The 22,922-nt window shown below is 45.8% G+C and overlaps 1 protein-coding gene across 2 annotated transcripts in view; it reads left to right on the top strand.

The window, feature by feature from the left end:
* COL26A1 (collagen type XXVI alpha 1 chain) overlaps nt 1–22,922 on the top strand; it is a 163,296-nt gene that overhangs the window by 71,027 nt on the left and 69,347 nt on the right. The window contains exon 3 of one of the 2 annotated variants that reach the window (XM_072752960.1): nt 2,981–3,078. In XM_072752960.1, the coding sequence (XP_072609061.1) occupies nt 2,981–3,078 (98 nt within the window). Of the gene's footprint in view, nt 1–2,974; nt 3,079–22,922 lie in introns of both variants that reach the window. The other variant, XM_072752959.1, reaches the window with a different exon arrangement.

Raw genomic sequence — 22,922 nt, 5'->3', positions numbered from 1 at the left:
AGCAACATCTTATACTAGGAATTAATTAAAAAAAAAAAAACAAAACTAGTGTCTTTTATCTAAATTAAAACTTCCTTCCTCTCCTATCTGGGCCTGCTTTGGGCTCGGTAATCTGCTGCAGGAAGGTGGTGTGAGGGTGTGAGTGTGTGAATAAGTGCCTGTGAGTGTTGAGTGTGTGAAAGCATGTGAGTGCATGTGCATGTGAGCATGAAAGCATAGGAGCATGTGTGTGCATGTGGGAGGGTGTGCGTATGTGACACTGTGTGTGTGTGTGTGTGTGGTTACCCATCCCTTATCTATTTGTGCTCCTTAGACCCCGGCTCATCAACCCACTGATAGCTCATCAGGCCACTTGCCATAGGGAGTGGCGATGATGACACTGCTCCTCTACCAGCCCCATCCCTCTGGCCCTGTTGTAGCGCTTCCTGGGGGCAGTTGAGAGTCTAGCTCAACTAGACTCTGGTCTAGTTGTCCTGGTCCTAGCGTGGGTGTCTCTCCTGGCTTCTCACTGGAAGTTTCCTGCTCCTGGCTGCACACAGCCTCACCCCCCTCAGACCTCCAGGAGGAAGCTGGTTTGCCAGAATGTTCATGAAACATGAGTGAGAGGACTTTTTTAAAAAAGAGAAATTAGTGTAACAGGATTGTTCGGATTTAGCACAGTATTTCTGAAATCTGAGACGTGACTCGTGTGTTTTCCTGTCAACAGGGGCAACTCGAAATGTCACGCCTGCTGCTACCAATTAATTCATAATTTTTCCATTTGCCGATTAAGTTGCTTGGTGTCAGCAGATTTGGATTTTGTGAAGTCATATAGCTTTGCTCTCAAGAGGAAGATGTGCAAACGTGATCAAGCAGCGAAGTTTTAATGGTGCACACAAATCAAATAATAAAGCTAAATCTATCCCCTTTGTGAGATTGGGTCGTATGTTTGTGTGTGTGTGTGTGTGCATTGAAGTATGATTAACATTCCACCTTATGTCAGTTTCAGCTGTATAGTATTTGATATGATATTTGTATGTATTGCAATATGATCACCACAGTAAGTCTAGTTAACATCTGTCAGCACACACAGTTACAGAAATTGTTTTTCTTGTGATGAGATCTTTAAGATCTGCTCTCTTGGCAATTTTCATATATGCAACTCAGTATTATGAACTATAGTCACCATGTGGTACATTGCATCCCAGGACCTTTACGTTTTATTTTACATCTGGAAGTTTCTACCTTTTGACCCCGCCTTCATCCATTTTGCCCACCCCTACCCGCCGACTCTGGCAACCACCAGCCTGTCTATATCTATGATCTTGGTTGCTTTTTTCTTAGATTCCATATATAAGTAAGATCATCCAGTATTTATTTTTCTCTCTCGGACTTACTTCTCTTAGCATAAGTTCAACCTGGGTTCATCCATGGTGTCACAAATGGCAATATTTCCTTCTTTTTCATAGCTCAGTAACAACATTCCACCATGTATATAGACATCACCTTTTCTTATCCGTTTCCCCATCGATGGACACTTAGGTTGTTTCCATGTGTCAGCTCCTGTACATAAGGCAACAGTGAAATGGGGTACAGGTATCTTTTCGAATTAGTGTTTTTATTTTCTTTGGATAAATCCCCAGGAGTGGATCAAATGGAAGTTCTATTTTTAATTTTTTGAGGAAATGCCATACCATTTTCCATAGCGGCTGCACCTGTTTGCATCCCCACCAACACTGCATGAGGGTTCCCCTTTGTCCACTCCTTGCCAACATTGGTCCTTTCTAGTGTTGTTGATGGTAGTAATTCTCACAGGAGTGAGGGGATAGCTCATTGTGGTTTGGTCACTTTTATGTCTCAAAGTTTAGCAAAACAGCCCCAAGCTTTTTTTGCAAGAAAAATCTCAAAACTGCAGGAGTGTGAAATTTTGCCCTGGAATCCACAGTGGTTTGCCAGGGGCAAGGGTCCCATGACTGGACGGTAAGTTTTCATTGACATGTCTCTCTCATCCACTAGGCTAATGATTCTCTCGAGGATGGGACTCAGTTCTATTAGTCCATGTATTAGTCTACTAGTATTGCATGTAGTTGGCACTCAATAAGTGTTCATTGGATGAATCAACCAAAAGAAATGATTGGGACAAATCATTGGAATATTGGAATTCAGTAACTTTTGAGTGATTGGAAGTTGTACAGGTTCTAAGGATGGTTTTCTTTTCCTTCTTGGTCATCTTGGTTAATGTCTTAGCTCAGGATGCCATAGCAAAATATCACAGGCCAGGGGGTTTCAACAACAGAAATGTGTTTTCTCAGTCACTTTCCTAGAAATCCCTGCCTCCCTGGCCCCTTGCAGAATCCAGACAGCACATCTGCTCTGTTCAGTGGGAGGAAGCAGGTGGCTCTCCCCGTGGCTGTGGCATTGACTGGAAAGAGAGATCCAAATCCTGGGTCTTGGGGCCTCAGACCCAACAAGGCACCTGGTATGAATGGTGTAAGGTCCAGCCCACCCGCCTTCTCACTGGGTACTCACACAGCCTTTGCTCAGGTGTGTGCATGAGCTCAGAGAAATCTCTCACTTTCTCTCTCCTCTTCTCCTTACAAGGCCACCAGTTCTGATGGATTAGGGCCCCACCCTTATAATAACCTCCTATATACAAACACAGTCACATGATGGGGTGGGTAGGGCTTCAACATATGAATTCTGGGGACACAGTTCGGTCCATGGCAGATATTTTCTCATTGTAGGTGGCCATGCTTGGAGACTTGCAGGAAGGCAGAGCTGGGAGGGACTTTATAATGTGTTGGGTAACACAGAGAGGGGTGGTCACTTGCCCAGGGCTACACAGCCAGCAGGGCCAGGGCCAGGATGATGGGCTCCACTCCCCAGGAGGCTCCCAGAGGCCTGGGCTGGGTGCTCTCTGCAGAAGGGGGATGGCAGGTGGTGGGGGAGCAAGTGGATGGGTGCTCACACTATCCTGATGCTGCCCTTGTGTTAGTTACAGGACTCTGATCAGACCCACATACAGAGTGTCCTACCGCACGGTGACAGCACTGGAGTGGAGATGCTGCCCTGGCTTCACCGGGAGCAACTGTGAGGAGGGTGAGTCTCCTGGGTTGTGGGGGGCCTGGGGAGTCCGGGACCAAGGGCTGGGCACCGGGTGCAGGGGGACGGGCTTCAGAGTCTCTGGGTGTTTCTACCACCCTGCCAGTGGGCACCGCAGTGAGGTCCCCGTGTGCATCGGTTGAGTGGAGGAGCATCATGAGTCCTGGCCTAAGGGAGGGGTCTTTGCTCTGGATCCCACTCAGCCTGGAATGGAGGCAGGTAGAGCTGGCTACCGAGTCTCTGTTCAGCCGGCAGCCACGTCCGTTGTAGAATGAGGCAAACGGACCTGGTGGGCAGTGGGCGGGTTGTCCAGCCCTTCTGCCTGGCTGGAGCCCAGAGGGAGGAAGGGGGACAGGGGACAGGGCCCAGGGCTGGGGTCCTCCTTCTGGGCCCCTGGACCTGGTCTCAACCTGCCTCTGCAGCCCGATGGGGCCAGACACCAGCACTCAGGTGGGTCAGGGGTGGCCGGCAGCGAATCCTAGCTGTGCTCACGGCCAGGGAAAGCAGGTCCTGCCCGACCGACAAAGTCACAAAGCATCTTGTTCCCCGTGTTAGCTGGCCAGCCTGGAGGCCCATGGGTCAGTTTTGTATTTGGAAATGGTGGTTTTCCATGGCGTTGACTTTCTGATTAAGAAAATTATCTTCCCTCATCTTTTTTGTGACCTAACACACTGACTTTTGGCTTATGTATCTGCTTTTATTTTTTTTTAAGATTTTATTTATTTATTCATGAGATACACACACACACACACACACACACACACACAGGGAGAGAGAGAGAGAGAGAGAGAGAGAGAGAGGCAGAGACACAGGCAGAGGGAGAAGCAGGCTTCATGCAGGGAGCCCGATGCGGGACTTGATTCCAGGACTCCAGAACCACAACCTGAGCCGAATGCAGGAGCTAAACCGCTGAGCCACCCAGGGATCCCCCCATATCTGCTTTTATAAGTTAGGTAATTATAAAGTTCTAATAAGTTATAATATTTTGGGTACATGCTTCTGTTGTAAATGACCTAAGATTTTTGGGTTATAAATAAGAACATAACAGAATAATGACAGAATGGTAATTATAATGATGATGATGCCTTGCGGGGCCTGTGGCCCAATGTGGAGTTGAAGAAAGGCTTCAACGGTGCCACCTTTCCTGACTCAGAAGGTGCCTACTTCTCGGAGGGGAGCTGATGCACACTTGAGGGTGTAGAGCCTCCATGGGTCTCTCCTAGGAGAGGGGCAGGTGGGAGTGCAGGAGTGAGGGGAGGACTGGCTCCCCCCAGGTGATCAAGTGGGTGGCTGGATCCTATACTTGATGTGAGAGACCACCATTCACCCCCGATGCCTTGGGCCTGAGGCCCTGAGAGCCTAGATTTGGATCTACCTTTGTGGTCAAAGCTATGGCCATGGGGAGGGGAGAGCCACTTTTTCCCTCCCACTGAACAAAGCAGACATGCTGTCCAGATTCTACAAGGGGCCAGGCAGGCAGGGGTTTCTAGGGAATTGATGGATTTACCCTGAAGTAACTGGTGGAATAACTGAGTGAATTTTCAATGATCAAGGCTCTCTAAATGATCAATGATCATTTTAGAACCACATTGGGCTCTACCCAGTGATGTCCTGGGTAGGCTCCTCTCTCTGCTCATCTCTATTTTTTATTTAAAAATTTTTTTTGAGATTTTTATTTATTTATTCATGAGAGACACACAGAGAGAGGCAGAGACACAGGCAGAGGGAGAAGCAGGCTCCCCATGGCGAGCCCGATGCAGGATTCGATCCTAGGACCCTGCGATCATGCCCTGAGCTGAAGGCAGACGCTCAACTGCTGAGCCACCCAGCTGTCCCTCTGCTCATCTTTAGAGGCCTTTGCTCAGCACTGGGAAGGCTTTGGGGGCCCCTCTCTCACCTGCCAGAGACTCTAAGCTCCCCCCTGATCCCATCCTGGCCTCAGCTGGCTGTAATCAAGTGTTTTCATGTCTGCTCCCCACCCCCTCCCAACTGTCGCTCACCACCCTGCAGCCTGTCTGTTTCTTCTAAGGGTAACTGAGCCCGGCCCGAATAGGTCTCCTTCCTCCCTCCCCTGGAAACCACTGCAGTGCTGAAGCATGTACAATTTTAAATCTCTCTTCATGTTCTCTTTATTAAAGGACTGATCCAGTAAATGAAGTGTAAGTCTCAGATGTCTGAGTCATAAACCTCAGACAAATAGATAAAGAGCACATGTTTGATTGAACTCAGTGAATTAACCAGCAGCCTGGCAAAAGTGATTCAAAAGGGGATTCGAGACACTGATACAGATGCAGGCCACAGGGCTCTAGACCACCCTTAGGTCAGATAATTCACTGGGAGAACTCAAAGAGCCAAAAAGCAATTGCACTCAGGCTTATGGTTTATTACAGCGAAAGGTGTGGATTCAAATCCTCCAGGAGAAGAAACCCATGGGACAGAGACCAGGATGGTTCAACACACAGCTGCCAGTTATCCGCTCCCTGTGGAGGCACGGACAGTGATGAACTCCTCCCAACTAGTGTTAAACAAGTTGACAAAAATGCTGTGACCAGATGCTGGCAGGAGCCTAACCCTGTATCTCCCTAGGAATAGTGGTTCATATTTGTTAATTCAAGACCACAGTGACTTTATAGATCACGGCTACCATGAATAGGGAAAATTAACTGTGTCTAAGTATCTAGAACTATAGGTATATTTCTATATTTTTTCTTATTACAAAAATTAAGTACGTGTTCAGTACTTAGAAAAGGTGAAGACACCCAGAATCACACCTGTCAAGGCAACCTTGAGTGTCACTTTGGTGAAAAGCCTACAGATCTTTTTTTCTGTGCCTTTGGTTGTACTATTTTGATAACTTTCTTTTTCATATGATTTACCATGAATGTTTCTCCTTGTCAATAGATAGTTTTCTATAGCATTATTTTTCATGGCTGTAAAATTTGAATATACCCTTTATTATTATTTTTTAATATTTTATTTATTTATTCATGAGAGACAGAAAGAGAGAGAGAGATTGAGAGAGGGAGGCAGAGACATAGGCAGAGGGAGAAGCAGGCCCCATGCAGGGAGTCTGACGTGGGACTCGATCCCGGGACTCCAGGATCACGCCCTGGGCAGAAGGCAGACACTTAATCTCTGAGCCACTCAGTCATCCCAGGTATACCCTTTATTAACTAAACCCATACTGCAAGGTGTTTAAGTTGCTCCCAAGTTTTAAATTATTGATGATATTACTGTAAACATCTTTTTTCTTTTTCTTTCTTTTTTATTTTTCTGACATAAAGTTTACATACTCTGATAGGCACCAATCTTAATTGAGTGTACACTTTGAGGAGTTTTTTTTTAAAGATATTATTTGTTTATTCATGAGAGGCAGAGAGAGAAAGAGAGAGGCAGAGACATAGGCAGAGGGAGAAGCTCCCTGCGGGGAGCCCGATGCAGGACTTGATCCCAGGACCTGAATCAAAAGGGAGATGCTCAACCACTAAGCTAGCCAGGCGCCCCTAGGAGTTTTGATACATGTATGAATTAACATCACCTCCTGGAAAGTCCTCATCCCTTAGCAGCCACTGTCCTGATATCTATCATCAGAAATCAGTTTGGTCTATTCTCTGAACTTCATATAAATGAAACCATATAATCTATACTCTTGTGCATGGTTTCTTTCAATTAATATGTTGTTGAGATTTATTCATACTGTGATGTGTATATCAGTAGTTTACTAATTTTTATTACTGGATGTTATTCCATTGTGTAAATAAGCACAATATTATTTATGTGTTGTCCTGTGGATAGATCTTTGGATTGTCTCTAGTTTTTGGCTTTAAGAATACAACTTCTGCAAACATCCTTGTCTTTCTGTGAACATATGTTTTTATTTCCCCTGGGTTAATCCTACAAGTAGAATTGCTAGGTCAGGTTGTAAGTCTAGCTTTATAGGAAAGACCCAAACTGTTTCCTGAAGTGGTTTTACCAGGTTGCACTCCCACCAGCAAAGTGTGTCCCAGTTGCTCCTCATCATTGCCAACATTTGGTGTTGTCAGTCTTTTTCATTTCAGCTATTCTTGAGGGTGTGAAATGCTCTGTCATTGTGATTTTATTTTGTACTTCTCTGTTGAGTAATGATATTGAGCATCTTTTTTATAAAATATTTTATTTATATATTCATGAGAGACACAGAGTCCCTGCAGGGAGCCCGATGCAGGACTCAATCCCAGGACCCTGGGATCATGACCTGAGCCAAAGGCAGATGCTCAACCACTGAGCCACCCAGGTGCCCCTTGAGCATCATCTTGTATGTCTATCTGACATACTTACCAGCCATTCTTACATCTTTCCTTGTGAAGTTATCTGTTCAAGACTTTTGTTCATTTTTAACTGGGTTGTTTAACTTGATAAGAAATAGCCAAATTATTTTCCAAAGAGGTTTTAACATTTGTTAGTCCCACAAGCAAAGTGTGTTTCAGTTGCTCCACATTCTAGCCAATATTTGGTGTGTTAGTCTTTTTAACATTAGCTGTGCTAGTGGGAATGAAATAAAATGAAATGCAGTTTCTTCTTTTTCAAGACTACTTTTACACTTTAGTCCTTTTGCATCTCCATAAAAACTTTATATAATTTAACAATGTCTGCAAAAAAAAAAAACAAAACAAAACTGTGATGGGGAGTAGGACTGTGATGAATTTATAGACCAATTTGGGGAGAATAGATATCTTAATGAGTCTCCTGATTCATGAACATAGTATAGCTCTCCATTTATTTAGGTACTTAATTTTTAGCTTCCAGAGTAGTAGAGGTATTGCTTGTCTCTTATTAAATTTATTTCTAACTGTTTTGTGGTTTTGGTATTTTTTGAAAAATGAGATTGCTTTCTAAATTTTCATTTCATACTTATTTTTCTCTTAGTATATAGAAATATATTTGATTTTTAACATTAACTTCATATGTAAAAACCATGCTAAATTCATTTATTAGTTCTAGTAGCTTATTTATAGATTTCTTTGGATTTTCTACATAAACTATTATGTCCTCTGTGAATAAAGATGTTTGCTTTCTTCCTTTCAATTATGAATGCATTTTATTTTATTTTTCTTGCTTTACTGGAGTGGCTACAACTTCTGGTAAGATGTTAAACAGAAGTGGGAGAATAGGTATAGTTGCCTTGTTTCTGATCATGGGTGGGGAGAAGTTCTCCATTTCAGTATCAAGTATGTTTTTAGTAGTATATTTTTTTCATATATGCTGTGTATCAGATGAGGATAGTCACTTTTAGTCTGAGTTTGTTGAGACTCCTTATCAAGAGTGGTGCTGAATCTTGTCAAATGCTTTTTTCTGCTTCTGTCCTGAGGTGATCATTTTTTAATCCTTTATTTTGTTAATATGACAAATTACATTGATTTGGAATACTAAACCAACCCTTTGTTCTTGGGAATAACATTATTATTACTGAGATCAACCACATTTGGATGTATTATTCATTTTTCTATTTATTTTCTTTTTTAAAGATTTTTTATTTATTCATGAGAGAGAGAGAGAGAGAGAGAACACAAGCAGGGGGAGAGGCACAGGGAGAGGGAGAAGCAGATTCCCTGTAGAGAAGGGAGCCTGATGTGGGGCTTGATCCCAGCACCTGGAGATTATGACCTGAGCCGGAGGCAGATGCTTGACCATCTGAGCCATCCAGATGCCCCATTTTTCTATTTCTGTATTTGATATTTATCTGTAAATTTCTTTCCTTGTAACATCTACCAGTTTTTGGTGATGAGGGAGGGTTATGCTGTTCTCGTAAAAAGAATTGGGACAATTTCCCTCCTCCTCTATTTTATAAAATCACTTTTTTGTAAAGTAGTTGGTATTACTTTTTCCTTAAATATTTAATAGAATTCACAGTAAAACTATGAGGACCTGTAGTTTCTTGTGGGCAAGTTTTCTTTCTTTTCTTTTTCTTTTTCTTTTTCTTTCTTTCTTTCTTTCTTTCTTTCTTTCTTTCTTTCTTTCTTCCTTCCTTCCTTTCTTTTTTTTTTTTTTTTTTTTGAGAGAGAGAGAGTATGAGTGCTCTCATACTCTCATACACAGCCAAGCAGGAGGGAAGGGCAGAGAGAGAAAGAGAGAGAATCCCAAGTCAGGTTTGATCTCAAAACCCTGAGATTACACGTGACCTGAGCCAAAATCAAGAGTCTGTGCTTAACCAACTGAGCCACCTAGGGACCCCTGTGGGGAAGATTTTGATAACAAATTTGTTTCCTTTAACAGATATATGGCTATCCATGTGTTCTATTTGTTTATTTTTTATGATTTATTTATTTTAGGGGGGAAGCAGAAGGAGAGGGAGAGAGATTCTCCAGCAGACTCCCTGCTGAGTACAGAGCCCAACACTGAGCCCTGAGATGACAACCTCAGCCAAAATCAAAAGTCGGATGCTTAACTGACTGAGCCACCCAGGCGCCTTGATGTGCTCTATTCCTTAATTTAATAATTATCTGTGCATTTTAAAAATCAAATTTACTGAGGTGTAACTGATGTACAACTTATTATGTATATATAATTTACACACACCAGGAGTGTACAGATCAGTAAGTTTTGACCCAATGAATAATTTTCTCCATAATTCTCTTCTCTCTGGTATTTTGTCCACCAACGTTGGCACAGCCTCCCTGAGCTCAGAGAGATTGCCATGTTGCACCTTGTTTTCTTCCTTCCATGAGCTCTGGTCGGGAAGGTGCCTCTAGGAATTGCCTCATTTGTTTTCTTCCCTCAGGAAATACTGTTCTGAATTGCCTCCTATTCAATGTCTACAAATATTTGTTTCATAAATTTTGTCCAATTTTCTAGTTTATGGTGGGGGAGCAAGTTCAGGATGAACTGATCTGCCATGACTGGAAGCAGAAATTGCACCTTTTCCTTTATTGAGTTTGTATTTATAGTTCTCTGTATTATTTCTTAGTAGTTTTTTTTTTAATTTTTTTTTATTATTTATTTATGATAGTCACAGAGAGAGAGAGAGAGAGGCAGAGACACAGGCAGAGGGAGAAGCAGGCTCCATGCACCGGGAGCCCGATGTGGGATTCGATCCCGGGTCTCCAGGATCACGCCCTGGGCCAAAGGCAGGCGCCAAACCGCTGCGCCACCCAGGGATCCCCTATTTCTTAGTAGTTTTAAAAAACAATATGCTTCCATTTATCTGCCCCACTGACCTTTGTGCTATTGATGCTGTATATTTACAATCTAAATATGTGAAAAGCCTCCCAGTTCAATAGTATAATTTTTGCATTAAACAGATTATCTTTTTAAAAAGGGAGGGAATGGGCACATGGGTGACTCAGTAGTTGAGTGTCTGCCTTTGGCTCAGGTCGTGATGCTGGGGTCCTGGGATTGAATCCCACATCAGGCTCCCTCTGGGACCCTGCTTCTCCCTCTGTCTATGTCTCTGCTGCTTCTCTCATGAACAAATATATAAAATATTTTTTTTAAAAAGAGGAGGGAAGAGTCATTTCCAGTGATCTTTATTCTGCCTAGAGCTCTGAGCCTCCACTCAGTATCCCTTCTCTTTGAGCATGTCTTGTAGCGAGGTCTTCTTGTAGTGAATTCTCTCTACTTAAAAAAATTTATTATCTATTTTGCCTTAATTTATTTTTAATAGTCAATTAACTGATTAATTTGTGGCAAAATACACATAAGATTTACCATTCTAAATGTTCTGGAGTATACAATTCAGTGGTATTAAGTACATTCATAATGTTTTGCAAACATGACCACTGTCTAGTTCCAGAACTTTTTTCTCCCCCCTAAGGGAAACCCTATACCCATTAAGCAGTCATTTCTCATTCCTTCCTTCCTTTAGCCCCTGGCAACCACAAATCTGTTTTGTCTCTATCGATTTGCCTATTCTGGATATTTCATATAAATAGAATCATGCAATATGTGGCCTTTTGTGTCTGACTTCTTTTACTTAGCATAATGCTTTGAAGCTTCATCCAAATTGTGGCATATATCTGAATAATGAATAATATTCCATTATATGGATATACCACATTTTGTTTATTCATTCATCAGTTGATGGACATTTGGGTTGTTTCCACCTTTTGGCTGTTGTGAATAGTGCTGCTGTGAACATTCATGTACAAGTTTTGTTTGAACACCTGTTTTCGATTCTTTCTGATTTTTGCTTAGGATTGGTATTTCTGAGTCATACCATAATTCTGTGTTTAACTGGCAGAGGAGCTGCAAAACTTTTTTTCACAGTGGCTATACCATTTTACATTCTCACCAGCAATGTCCAAGGGTTACAGTTTCTTCCCACATCACCTCCAATACTCCAATTTTGGAATAATATTTTCATTGAGTTCATAATTCTGGGTTGATTTTTTTTCTTTCAGTACTTTAAACAGATTGTTTATTCCACTGTCTTTGGGCATCCATTGTTCCTGGTGAGAGGTCTGCTGTATTCATTTTGTTGTTTCCCTTCTAGAATGTGTCTTGTTTCCCCACCCTGGCTGTTTTCAAGATGTTTCATTATCCTTGTCTTTCAGCTGTTTGACTATGATGCTATCAGGTGAGATTTTCTTTTTTTTTTCCTTTTTTTTTTCAGGTGAGATTTTCTTAATTCTGCTTGGGCTCCTTTGAGCATCTTGGGTATATAAGCCAGTGTGCTTTGTTGTTGTTGTTGTTTGTGTGTTTGTTTTGTTAGGGAAATTTTGTTCATTATTTTGTCAATATTTTTTCTTCCCTGTTCTCTCTTCTCTTCCTGAGGGTCCATTTGCTTATGTGTTAGATTGCTTGATAGTATCATCAAGGTTCTGCATTTTTCCCCTCTGTTCTTCAGTCTGGATAATTCTATTGATCTATCCTCCAATTCATTGACACTTCTGACGTCTACAATCTTCTGTTAAGCCCATTTCAGATAATGTTTTTTCAGTTCTAGAATTTTCATTTCTGTGTGTGTTTGGTTTATAGTTCCCTAATAAGATTTCTCCATTTATTCATTTACTATGATCATAATTTATTTTATATACTAGAGCTTATATATCATAGCTATTTTTAAAATCCTTGTCTTCTATTTCCAAATCTGGGTCATCTTAAGGTTTATTTGTGTTGATATTTTCTGTTGACTTAGGTCACAACTGCCCCATTTTTCTTTCCTTCCATGTTAATAACTTTTGCTTATATATTGGACACTTTGTTTTTAAGATTTATATTTATTTGTTTTTGAGAGAGAGAGAGAGAGAGAGAGAGAGAGCATGCGGTTGGAGAGAGGCATGGGAGAAACAGACTCCCTGCTGAGCAGGCAGCAGATGTGGAACCTTGGGTTCTGGGATCATGACCTGAGCCAAAGGCAGATGCTTAATCAACTGAGCCACCCAGGCATCCCTCTATTGGACACTTTGAATGATAAGTTGTAGAGATGCTGGTTTCCTCGAAGAATGTTGATTTTTGTTCTAGTAAGCAGTTAAATTACTGTTTGTGAAGGCTTGGTTTTTATGCTTTACTGGGTGGGTAATGAAAATCCCTTAGGCCTGAGATATAGTTTTTACTCCTAAGGCTTGGTCTTTCTGTGGTTGCAAAGGCAGGCCCTACATGGAGAGACTTAAGCTCCAGACTCAGAGATGCTAAAGCTCTAAATCTTCCTCTTCCCATTGGGTGGCAGCTGATATCTCTGCTCAGCTTTTAGAGCCTCCTCTCTGTTGTTTTCTGCTGAGCTCATTGGAGTCTTCCCTACACGTGCACAATTCAGAGGTCAGCCAAGGACTTCAGGGGAGTTTGTACACACAGTTTGGGGCTCTGTGCTCTATGTAGCTTGTTCTTTATTAGATTTCTTCCTTCAGTTTCCAGATCCTCTGGCAGCCTAAACAACTGCAGTTTTTGACTTATGTTCTGGCCACCTTGTGCTGCCTGAACTAAATTTGGCCCTCAGAGGAAAAGCCATGAGTGTAGCAAGTTTTTTTTAATTAATTAATTTATTTTTAAAGATTTTATTTATTTATGAGAGATAAAGAGAGAGGGAGGCAGAGGGAGAGGCAGGCTCAATGTGGGACTCAATCCCAGGGTTTTGGGGTCATGACCTGAGCTGAATGCAGATGCTCAACTGACTGAGCCACCCAGGCACCCCAATGTAGCAAGTTCTATTCTCTTTTTGCAAAAGTTGAATCCCTTCACTGTCTGCTGGATTTTTGTTGCTCTCGAGGGTCTTCATATAATTGTTTTAAAAATTATCTAGAGCTTGTAACTTTTGCCTCAAGTAGAGTTAGTCTGATACAAGTTACTCCATCATTTTGGAACAGAAACTTTGTGAACATCTTTTCAGCTAAATTTTGTCAACACCTTTAATCACTTCCTTAGGATAAATTCCTATGGAGAATTATTGGGTATCCACAAGGGGTATACATTGGGCCAAGGCTTTTGAATCCTATTTCCAAATTAGCCTCTAGAAAGGTTGCTGATTACACTGCTGTGGACGGATTGAGAGATTCTGGAGGGCAGAGGGTGTTGTCATTATCTGTGTGCTCTTGTGTGCCCAGCACAGGGCCTGGCACTTAGTTGGGGTTCTGGCAAGGTTGTGGACTGACTCTACATCTGGGACATGACCTGGGACATGATCAAAGGAGTCAGCATCAAGCGCGGGATATAGTACCATTACTTCACCTCTAGATTTAATTTAAAAAGTAGTTTCCTTGGGGTGCATGGGTGGCTCAGTTGGCTGAGTGTCTGACTCTTGGTTTTGGCTTAGGTCATGGCTTCAGGGCTTGTGAGATCGAGCCCCCTGTGGGGCTCCACGATCAGAGGGGAAGACTGCTTGAGACTCTATCCCTCTGCCCCTCTCCCTGCTCTTTCTCTCTCTCTCAAATAAATAAATGAATCTTTAAAAAAAAAAACTAGTTCCTTAAGCTACATTCCAGCAAGAGATGTCCTTCCAGTTAGCTCACTTGGCAAATAGCTGAGGTGACAGCATCATCTTTATCAACATCATATCATCATGCCATTGTTTCTTACCTTTGAAATGGCACTTTACTCTTTAGCAAGGGCTTTTGGTTATGCTGTTCCGTATTTCCATGGTGTAGATGCTGTTGTAGACTGAATATTTGTGTCCTCCCTTCCAAACATGTACACTGAAACCTATTCCCCAATGTGGTGGTGTTAGAAGGAGGGGACCTTTGGGGGTTGATTAGGTCATGATGGTGGAGCCCTTATGAATGAGATTAGTGCCCTCTTAAAAGAGGTCCCAGAGCGCATTCCTTTCCCTTCTGCCATGGGAGGACACAGTGAACCAGGAAGCTGGCCCTCACTAAACACCAGAACTGCCGGAGCTCTGATATTGGACTTACCAGCCTCTAGAAGAGGGAGAAGTAAATGCTTGTCATTTCTAAGCCCTGAGTACCTGGGAGGTTCCGGACACCATGTTGTTATAGCAGCCCAAATGGACCAACTCACATGCAGAGACTGAGGCTCAGAGATGTCGGAAGACTTGGCCAAGGTCATCCAGCTGAGCAGTGGCTGATGCAGAGCTGGAAACCTGGGTCTCTTGCTCCTAAGGGAGTGCTCTTTCCCGTAAGCCACCTGGGGCCTTCGAGGTCTCAGGAAATTCTACTCAGAGTTGTCCCAACACAAGGCACAGGCCAGCTGGACCTTGGCTGGCTTCCTTTTGGAATATCTAGGGTGGCCTGGTCCTTGGTGACCAGAGGCCAGATCTTTATGTGGTGTTGTGGAGGAGATTTGCCACGAAGTTGATAGGCTCAACCGTCAGAAGATAAGTTTAACTCAAGTAGGAGATTTTTTCCTTTTGTTTTGTTTTGTTTTGTTTGCTTCAGCTGGAGTCGTAGCCAGGACAGGAAATGAATCCCCTGTGCTTCCATATGGGCAACGGCAGGCCCAAGGCGAGGTGGCTTAGCTAGTGCGGCCAAGCATTGAGCTGATTGATTTGAGTCCAGAATGGTGCTGACATTTCACCCCTGGCTCCAGCTCTGTGTATGAGTGTGTTTGTGTTTTGAATGGCTGAGGGTTCAAAGCCGGGAGGTGTTCTCTTGGGAAGAGGCTGCAGCCTCCCGGCCAGTCTGCAAAGCTCAGCACTTCAGGGAAATGATTCTCGATTCTCGAGGAGTCTGACAGCATTTCTGAAACTTGCCTACCATGGGGGAGGGACGAGCATGTAGGGTCATTTATTCAAATTAGCTGAGTACCTGGGAGTTCCAGGCACTGGCTTGGGTCACACTGATGAAGGGGAGACCTCAGGAGCTCCCAGGTGTGGTGGGGCCAGGAGAGCGCACAGATGATCCCAATGCTGAGAAATAAGGGTTTTGTTTTATTTGCTTTGCTGTGGAACCCACAGAAGGTAAGCCTTGGGGAGGTGTCTTACTCTCAGGGCTGACCTTCTGGATCCAACCTGACTCCCTCCACTCTGCTGGGATCCCCTGTCTCTTGTATGTTCCACCTTTCTCATGTGTTGGCTCCTTCCCATCAGTACGTCAAATCTGCGTCATCCTTTAGCCACCACCCCATCTTGAGTTTCTTTTCTTTTTTCTTTTTAAGGTTTATTTACTTATTTGAGAAAGAAAGTGCATGTGAGCACGGTGGGGGGTTGCAGGTGGCAAGCTAGAGAGAGCATCTTTAGTAGACTCTGCACTGAGCCGGGAGCCTGACATGGGGCTCAGTCTCACAACCTTGAGATCATGACCTGAGCCAACAGCAAGAGTAGGAAGCTTAACCTACTCACCTACCCAGGGGCCCCTTGAGCTTCCCTTCTTGGCCGGGCTTTTTGGAAGAGCTGCCTACTTTCCCTGACTCATGCTTCCTTGCTTCTAGGGCCTTCTGCAACCTGCGAGGTCAGGCCTCTGCCTCAGTTACACTTAGAGAGTCTTCAGGTCATGTCCTCATCACATTTATTTCTACTTCCCCAACCACTGGCAAAAAGCTGGAACCTGATTCATTCCTTGAATGAATGAATGATCACAAAGGCAATTTTCACGTGTGTGAGACATGAGGTTCAGGTGATGGATGTACAGTTATCCTCGTTGTATAGATGAGAAATTGAGGCTTAGGGAAATGTTGATTTTTATGCGAGGCTCTGCCAGAGCCAGTGGGAAAAGTGGAGGCCAAGTGACAGGAAGAGGAAGATGCCACGGCCACTACTGGCTGAGCTAGAGAGAATATTCCTTGGGGCCTGACCACTCGGTCACTTCTGACATCTGCCTCTTCCTGGCATCCTTGGTAAACTTTGGCCTGGTGGGATGGCCGAGCTGAGGGCCTGTTATGTTGAGCATCTGCTCTTGTTTTTAGCTTCAACAGACAGCATGGCCTTGCTGATGAGATGCTAGGCTCTTTGATACTCCATCCCACCCTGGAGAGGTTCCAGCCCTTGGGATGGGTTTTGTTGTCAGACAGGCGTCTTTCGACACCTCCCATCATGCTGTGTGGGGCTGTAAATATCCACAGATGTCACCTGCCTTTTCTTTTTCTGGGAAGCGCTTGCACAGGGGCTGGCCCAGGTCACAGGCTCATCTTCCGGCTGCTGGGCTGTCTGCACATGAGGAGAGCTCTCAGCACTTCCCCTGGTCGCTTCTCCTTCACCCATGGGCATTTCACAGGGAGTGGCAGGGGCCAGGGTGATGCCACGGGAGACGATTGTCAAGCTTGTGAATTTTCTGAGACTCTTCTGGGACCCACAATCTTTTGGATGATGCAACAGGGAATCTCCTTTCCCAGAAGAGGGATCCAAACCTCTTGGAGGTCAAGGGTAGGCCACCATCAACAAGCCAGCAGTGGGTTCATTGGATGAGGCATTTCTCTGCTAAAGCCTGTTCCTATTCTGACCTTCAGCTGAGTCTTTTCTAGAAAGAGGAGGGATCCTATAGGGAAAGGGCCCCACTTCTGCCCATTGTGGCCTGAGAAGACCAAGTTGGGTCATGGGGCCAAAGACAAATGAATCGAGAAAGTCAGGAGGCCAGAGAGCTGTTGCAGATTGGGTTCCCCAGGATGCAGGTTCTGGGAGGGAGATGTGTGAGGGAGGTCTACTGGTGGTATCCTGAAGATCAAGACCTGTTATGGGAAGGGAAGCAGGGTAGTTGGAGCAGCATGAGAATCTGGGCTGCTGTGCAGCCTCAGTGAAGGCCTCAGCCCATTCTATGGAAGCTCTGACCCTTCTGGATGGCCCTGAATTGGAGGCCAAATGGTTGGGCCTTCATACCCTCTAGATGGCTGATGATTGGATGTGGCTGCCCAGAGAGGGCCATGACTCTGGGTGAGGACACTCCTCTGAGGCAATTCTCAAAAGGACTCATATGGAGGCAAGCTGCCAAGCCCGCAGCTTCCCAGCAGCTGAGGGTGAACCCTGCATCCTGAAGGGGGGCCTGACCATTGGACCTATGCAGCCTGCACAGGGAGGGACTTAGCTGCTGCCTGGCAGTCCGAGTGCCCCAGTTCTCAAACAGGAGACATGTAATCTGTACCTTTTGTTGTCCTCCATACAGAAGGTCACAGAATTTGTGATCATGGAGATGTCCTCTTCACCTGCACTGGGGCTTTCTGAGGACCAGACACACACACAGGAGCATTTCTACCTGCAGATGCCTGGCCTGCAGAGCTGGTATAGTGCAGATTCTGAGGGTGTGGGTATTCCAGAGGGGGGTTCAGTCCCAGGAGCCCCTTGCTTTATGGATCCTGGTGCTTTTCCAGCCCCAAACTCCCTGGCAGGTGGCAGAGGGTTAGCTGGGTCCCTGCCTCTAGCCCTTGATCACTGAGGTGATATTTCAAGGCTGATAGTGGAAATTGAGCAGGGACTGTATGGCCTGGAGGGTCTACCTAGGCCCTTCTGCCTCCAGAGAGGCTGTAGCTGCAGCCCTCACCTAGGAGTCCTTACATCTGGATGAGTGCTTCAGTTTTTTCAGAATGCTGCTTATTATTTTATTCTTTCTTTCTTTCTTTCTTTCTTTCTTTCTTTCTTTCTTTCTTTCTTTCTTTCTTTTGAGGGAAAGAAAGGGACAGAGGGAGAGAGAATCTTAAGCAGATTCTGCACTAAACATGGAGCCTGACATGGGGCTTGAGCTCACAACCCTGAGATCATGAATTGAGCCAAAATCAAGAATCAGATGCTTAACCAGCTGAGCCACCCAGGGCACCCTGGCTGCTTCTTTCATGTCTCATTGGACTCCATCCCGGGCCACGTGGCTGTGCATAAGTCCTGCTGAGTATTTGCAGTCTCCCGTCATGCAGCCTCTCTGCTCTCTCTCCCTGAGTGCACTCAGTTTCCCTGATCCTTTACCAGACCAGAGACACCACTGTGGCCTCCAGCTGTCCTGGTTCTGCTGCCCTGGGGAGCTGGTGCATGAACTACGCAGGGACTGGCACAGGGCTTCTCTCTGCAGCTGATGGGCCTTCAGGGCTCCATTCTAAGATTTTTCTTCCAAGGCCACAGGACTGACCAAAACCAGCTTAGGGGCCACTGGGAGCCCAGAACATTCTCTCTGCCCCATTTTAACAGAGTTGCAGTCCCTGGGCCCGGCCGTGTAGAAGGGGAGGGGACAGCTCCAGCCCTCCTGCTCCTGTGCAGAACATCGGGAAGTGCATGGTGGTGACATAAGGCATCAGGCCCCTTCCCATGTAACCAGAAACCCATGGGCAGAGTGTGGCAGTTTTATACTCAGGACAAGAAGAACAGAGACTAGAACCTCACCTCCCTGAGGACCTACACAAGGCCTCCCAGATATGAGAAGGAGCCAGACCAGCTGCATCAGGGCAGGGGCACCGTGTAGCACCACGAGGGCAGTGGTCTTCCACCCAGCCAACCACCCTCCTCCGCCTTGTGGTCCTGCTTTGCCTGAAGTGGTTCAGTTTTCCAGCTAGAGCTCCCAGCATGGGCATCCAGGTGAGGCTGGGATCCTTCCTGCCTGCCACAGTGTGTCTATCTCAGCCAAGGGGTTCTGCACCCCTCAGCTGCTAGGACAGTGGAAAGAACACGGACTTCAACCCAGGCCAAGGGTCGACATCCTGGTTCCACGTGCCAATGCTGTGGGCAAGTCACTTGCTCTGTCTCAAACTGTTTCCTCATTTGCAAAGTGGGCACAATGACAAATGTCTCATATTGTGTATCAAATGAGGTGAATAAAAAGTACACAAGGGGACATAGTCCGTGGCACACAGCAGGCCCTTAATACGTGGTTCTTATTATGATTATTATGCTCCTCACTTGCTCAGTGATGATAGGCACAGTGGTGTTAGAAATACACCTGACTGATTTGGGGGGTGGATCTTCCTCTTTAGATTATGGATGCTTGGGACCAAATGAACTGTAAAACTGAGGTTGTGTTCTGGTGTGTGTGTGTGTGTGTGTGTGTGTGTGTGAGAGAGAGAGAGAGAGAGAGAGAGAGAGATTTCACCTTTGTTGTTGTTGTTTTGGGGATTATGACCAGGATGTGAGCACAATATAGGACCTACACCTACAGATTCCCTGGGGACATGGGACCACAGAAGTAGGATTGACTCAGCTTCCAGTGAGCCTGAGCCATCCTCACCAGCAGAGGGTAGGTTGGTCTGGTGGGGGTCCAGCCAAATTCCTCTGGGAGGCAGCCCATTAGCACCAGAGACCCCGTGAATGGAATTTGGAAGGTGGCAGGTGGTAGGGACAGAGCTCGTGGTGTTGAGGCCCCAAATCATGACCGTTCCTGCCCATGTGACCTTTGTAAGGCCCTTGCCTATTGGTTCCTTCTCTGGAAATGAGGTTCTAGCAATCATTCTGCTGGGGGGGGTGCCTTTGAGGTCTGCAAGCCCATGGCTCTGCGCTCCCCTCAGCAGGGCTCCCGGCGGCCTCGGAGCAAGGCCTTCTAACGACACCGAGCTCTGGTTACTGTAAACTTCCCGCAGAAGGAGGCATACCTTACCATGATGTCATGTCTAGACACCCAGATCAGGTATAAATTATGAAGACAAAGTAGCATGTTCAGTGGTTAACTGTAAAACTTTAACGAGAGATTTCTGTGGCTTGAACACGTGTGGGGAAGGGCTGTTCTGGGAGGAGGAGAGGTGCTCACTTCCCTTTCCACTTCCGCTCAGGCTGTCTGCAGGCGGGGAGGCAAGGCCCTTAGGACTCGGCCCAGTCTCTGGTCTCAGGTGGCCGCTTCCTCCGGAGCGGGGAAGTGCCCGATGCTGGCAGCTGGGGCTCCGCCCAGCTGAGCTGAGTGGACCTTGGGCAGGTCACAGCCCCACAGCAGCGGGGGAGAAGGGCTCAGTCTCTTTATCTGTAAAATGGGGGCAGGGGATAGAATCTTCCAGCACAAATATTTCCATGTCCTGATCCTCTACGACCTGGCAGAGCAAATCGGTAGACACGCATGTCAAGCAGAAGGAATGCCTTTTTGGTTTAAGACCTACCTCCTGGGGGCTGTGGTGAGGAGGAATGTGGCAAGGCAGAGGAAAGGCTTCCAGGCTGTGAGGTGCCGTGCTGACGTGAGGGGCCTGCCCTGGAAATCCTGGAGTCTCCTCTGGAAAGGGCTGAATGCTTTGCCAGCAGCAATTTAGGGAATGTATTTATGGAAACAGAGATGGACCCTTTTTGTTGTGTTTTTTTTTTTTTTTTGTCTGTTTGCTTTTCCGACACCAAATACATTTTTCTGACACCAATTCTCCAATTCCCCGATGCCACCTGGGCGCCCAGCCCTTCGGGTTGGTTCTGACGCTGGTATCAGCACAGCCCCCACAAAGTAAAGGGCCTCAAGACTGCCCCCCACTTCTGAGGCCAGCTACAAGGTCCCCAGGTGTACCTGAACTTCTGCTACCCTGCTGACCATAAAGTTGTGGGTTTGTACTACACCCCATCAAAGCTGATAATTCATCAGGCTGACTCCGTGAACTTAAGAGACCTCTGTAATGATGACTGTGGCTTTATTAGAGAGGATGCATTCAGGAACAGCCAAATGGAATAGGGCAGAGTAGGGGGGAAGGGGTGCAGGGTTTCCATGTCCTCTCTGGGTGCACCACCCTCCTTCCATCACGCCCTTGTTCCACCAGCCTGAAAGCTCCCTGAGCCCCATTTTATGGCGTTCCATTACATAGGCATGATGGAGGAAATCATTGGCCATTAGGGAACGAGCTCAATCTTCAGCCCTTCTGCCCTCCCCAGAGGTTGGGGGTGGGGGAACTGAAAGTTCCAACCCCCTAATCACATGGTTGGTTCTTCTGAGGACCAGCCCTCATCCTGAAGCCACTCGGGGGTGGCCCCACCAAGAGTCACCTCATTAGCATGAACCCAGGTGTGGGCTTGTTATGAGTAACAAAAGATGCTCGGATCTCTCAGGAAATTCCAAGGGTTTTAGGGGTTTTGTACTAGGAACTGGAGATCAAATATAGGTATTTTATTATCATATACATGAAGGCCTTCCGAGCTGGGGTTGGATAGAACACAAAGCATGCTGAAGACGCCCACCTTGGGGCCTTAAATTTGAGGCAGGGGATACTCTGGCATGTGGCAGTGACTTTTCATGGTACCTGCAACCGGGGAACATAATACAGGAGCCTGTCCCCTGACAGCACATACATCACAGCACAAGGACTTTGCTCCAATGATGTGTGGCTGAGAGATGACAGAGCTTTGGAACAGGGTGGCTGGCATTGCGTGACACTAATGCCTTTAGTGGGGGGTTGATCCGTTGGATCCCGGGTGGCACTGCTGCCACAAGAGAGTTGGCCATGCATGCTGAGGATACAGAGCTCTGTGATCTCGGTACCTGTGGGTCAGTGTTGTGTTCATCATGCCACAGGCAAATGATCCCCAGAAGACCACAGAGCAGCTGGGATGAGGACATCCCTTTCCTCAGCCAAATGTTCCACCACCAAATTGCAGTTATGAAGTGCCCACATGCTCTAAGGAGCCCATAAACACTGGAATCCATGGCGCAAAGCTTTACTCCTTCCAGCTGGAGCGTTGTGGGGCCCCACTGGACCCTCAGGCGGTGGAGGTAGTACATTTGGCCCCAGGTCCCCTGTTCCCCCAAGAACATCCTGAATGTTCTTTATGACTGAACATGGCCCAGAGTTTTCCTCCAGAGGGTCTGCATTTCTTGACGTCGACTTGGAATGTTCCAGAATCCCTGTGCCTTGCTCTGCTTTGAACAGTTATTTACTGCCTGGGCCTTGCATTCAGTGCTTCTCTCACTAATTTGGGACTTTCTTCTTTTTCTCTTAATTGCCTATATGTGTATCTTCTCAACTAGTCTATGAGCTGCCTGAGAGTTGGAACTTTCTCTGTGGCTTTTTGGTCTGCAAGGACTACCACCCCCCAGAGAAGGGGAAAAAATGGGGTTTGGAGCTTCCAGACCTACAGTCAAACCTGGCCTCGTCACTGGCTTTGACATTTGGGATAAGCAAGTGATTTCCCTGAGCCTCACATTCTCCATCAATGAAAGGAGAAAACTAAGGCTTATCCTGCAGGGGTGTTAGGAGGAACAGGGTTTCCTGGAAAGTACCTGACTCTGTGCCTAGCACCTGGTGAGCATTCAGGGAATTAGATGATTAGGTGAAGATCAATTGCATGGATAGTAAGTGATTGATCCTGGATGAGAAATCAGGTATCACCCTATCAATACTCATTAAGGAGGAAACAATGAATAATTGATCAAAATATGGAGTCACTGCAGCCAACTCTGGAATCCAGCCTGGACATGATGAGAAGCAGGTGGGCATCTGGTTGGCTTGGCAGCAGAAGAGTCCTCATTCAAAGACCAAGGGCAAGGGGGGATTTCGGGGCCACTTGGTCACAGGGTGGACTCACGGAGCAGAGGCGTGTCAGCATGCTATGTGTGTGTATGTGTATGTCTATTGTCTGCACTGTGAGTATCTGTGTTGCATTTATGATGTGTGCAGGC

The sequence above is a fragment of the Vulpes vulpes genome, chromosome 3 (assembly GCF_048418805.1).
Source record: "Vulpes vulpes isolate BD-2025 chromosome 3, VulVul3, whole genome shotgun sequence".
Classification (NCBI taxonomy): Eukaryota; Metazoa; Chordata; class Mammalia; order Carnivora; family Canidae; genus Vulpes; species Vulpes vulpes.
Note: the sequence above shows the minus strand (reverse complement) of the source record. Positions and strands in the feature narration are given on the sequence as shown.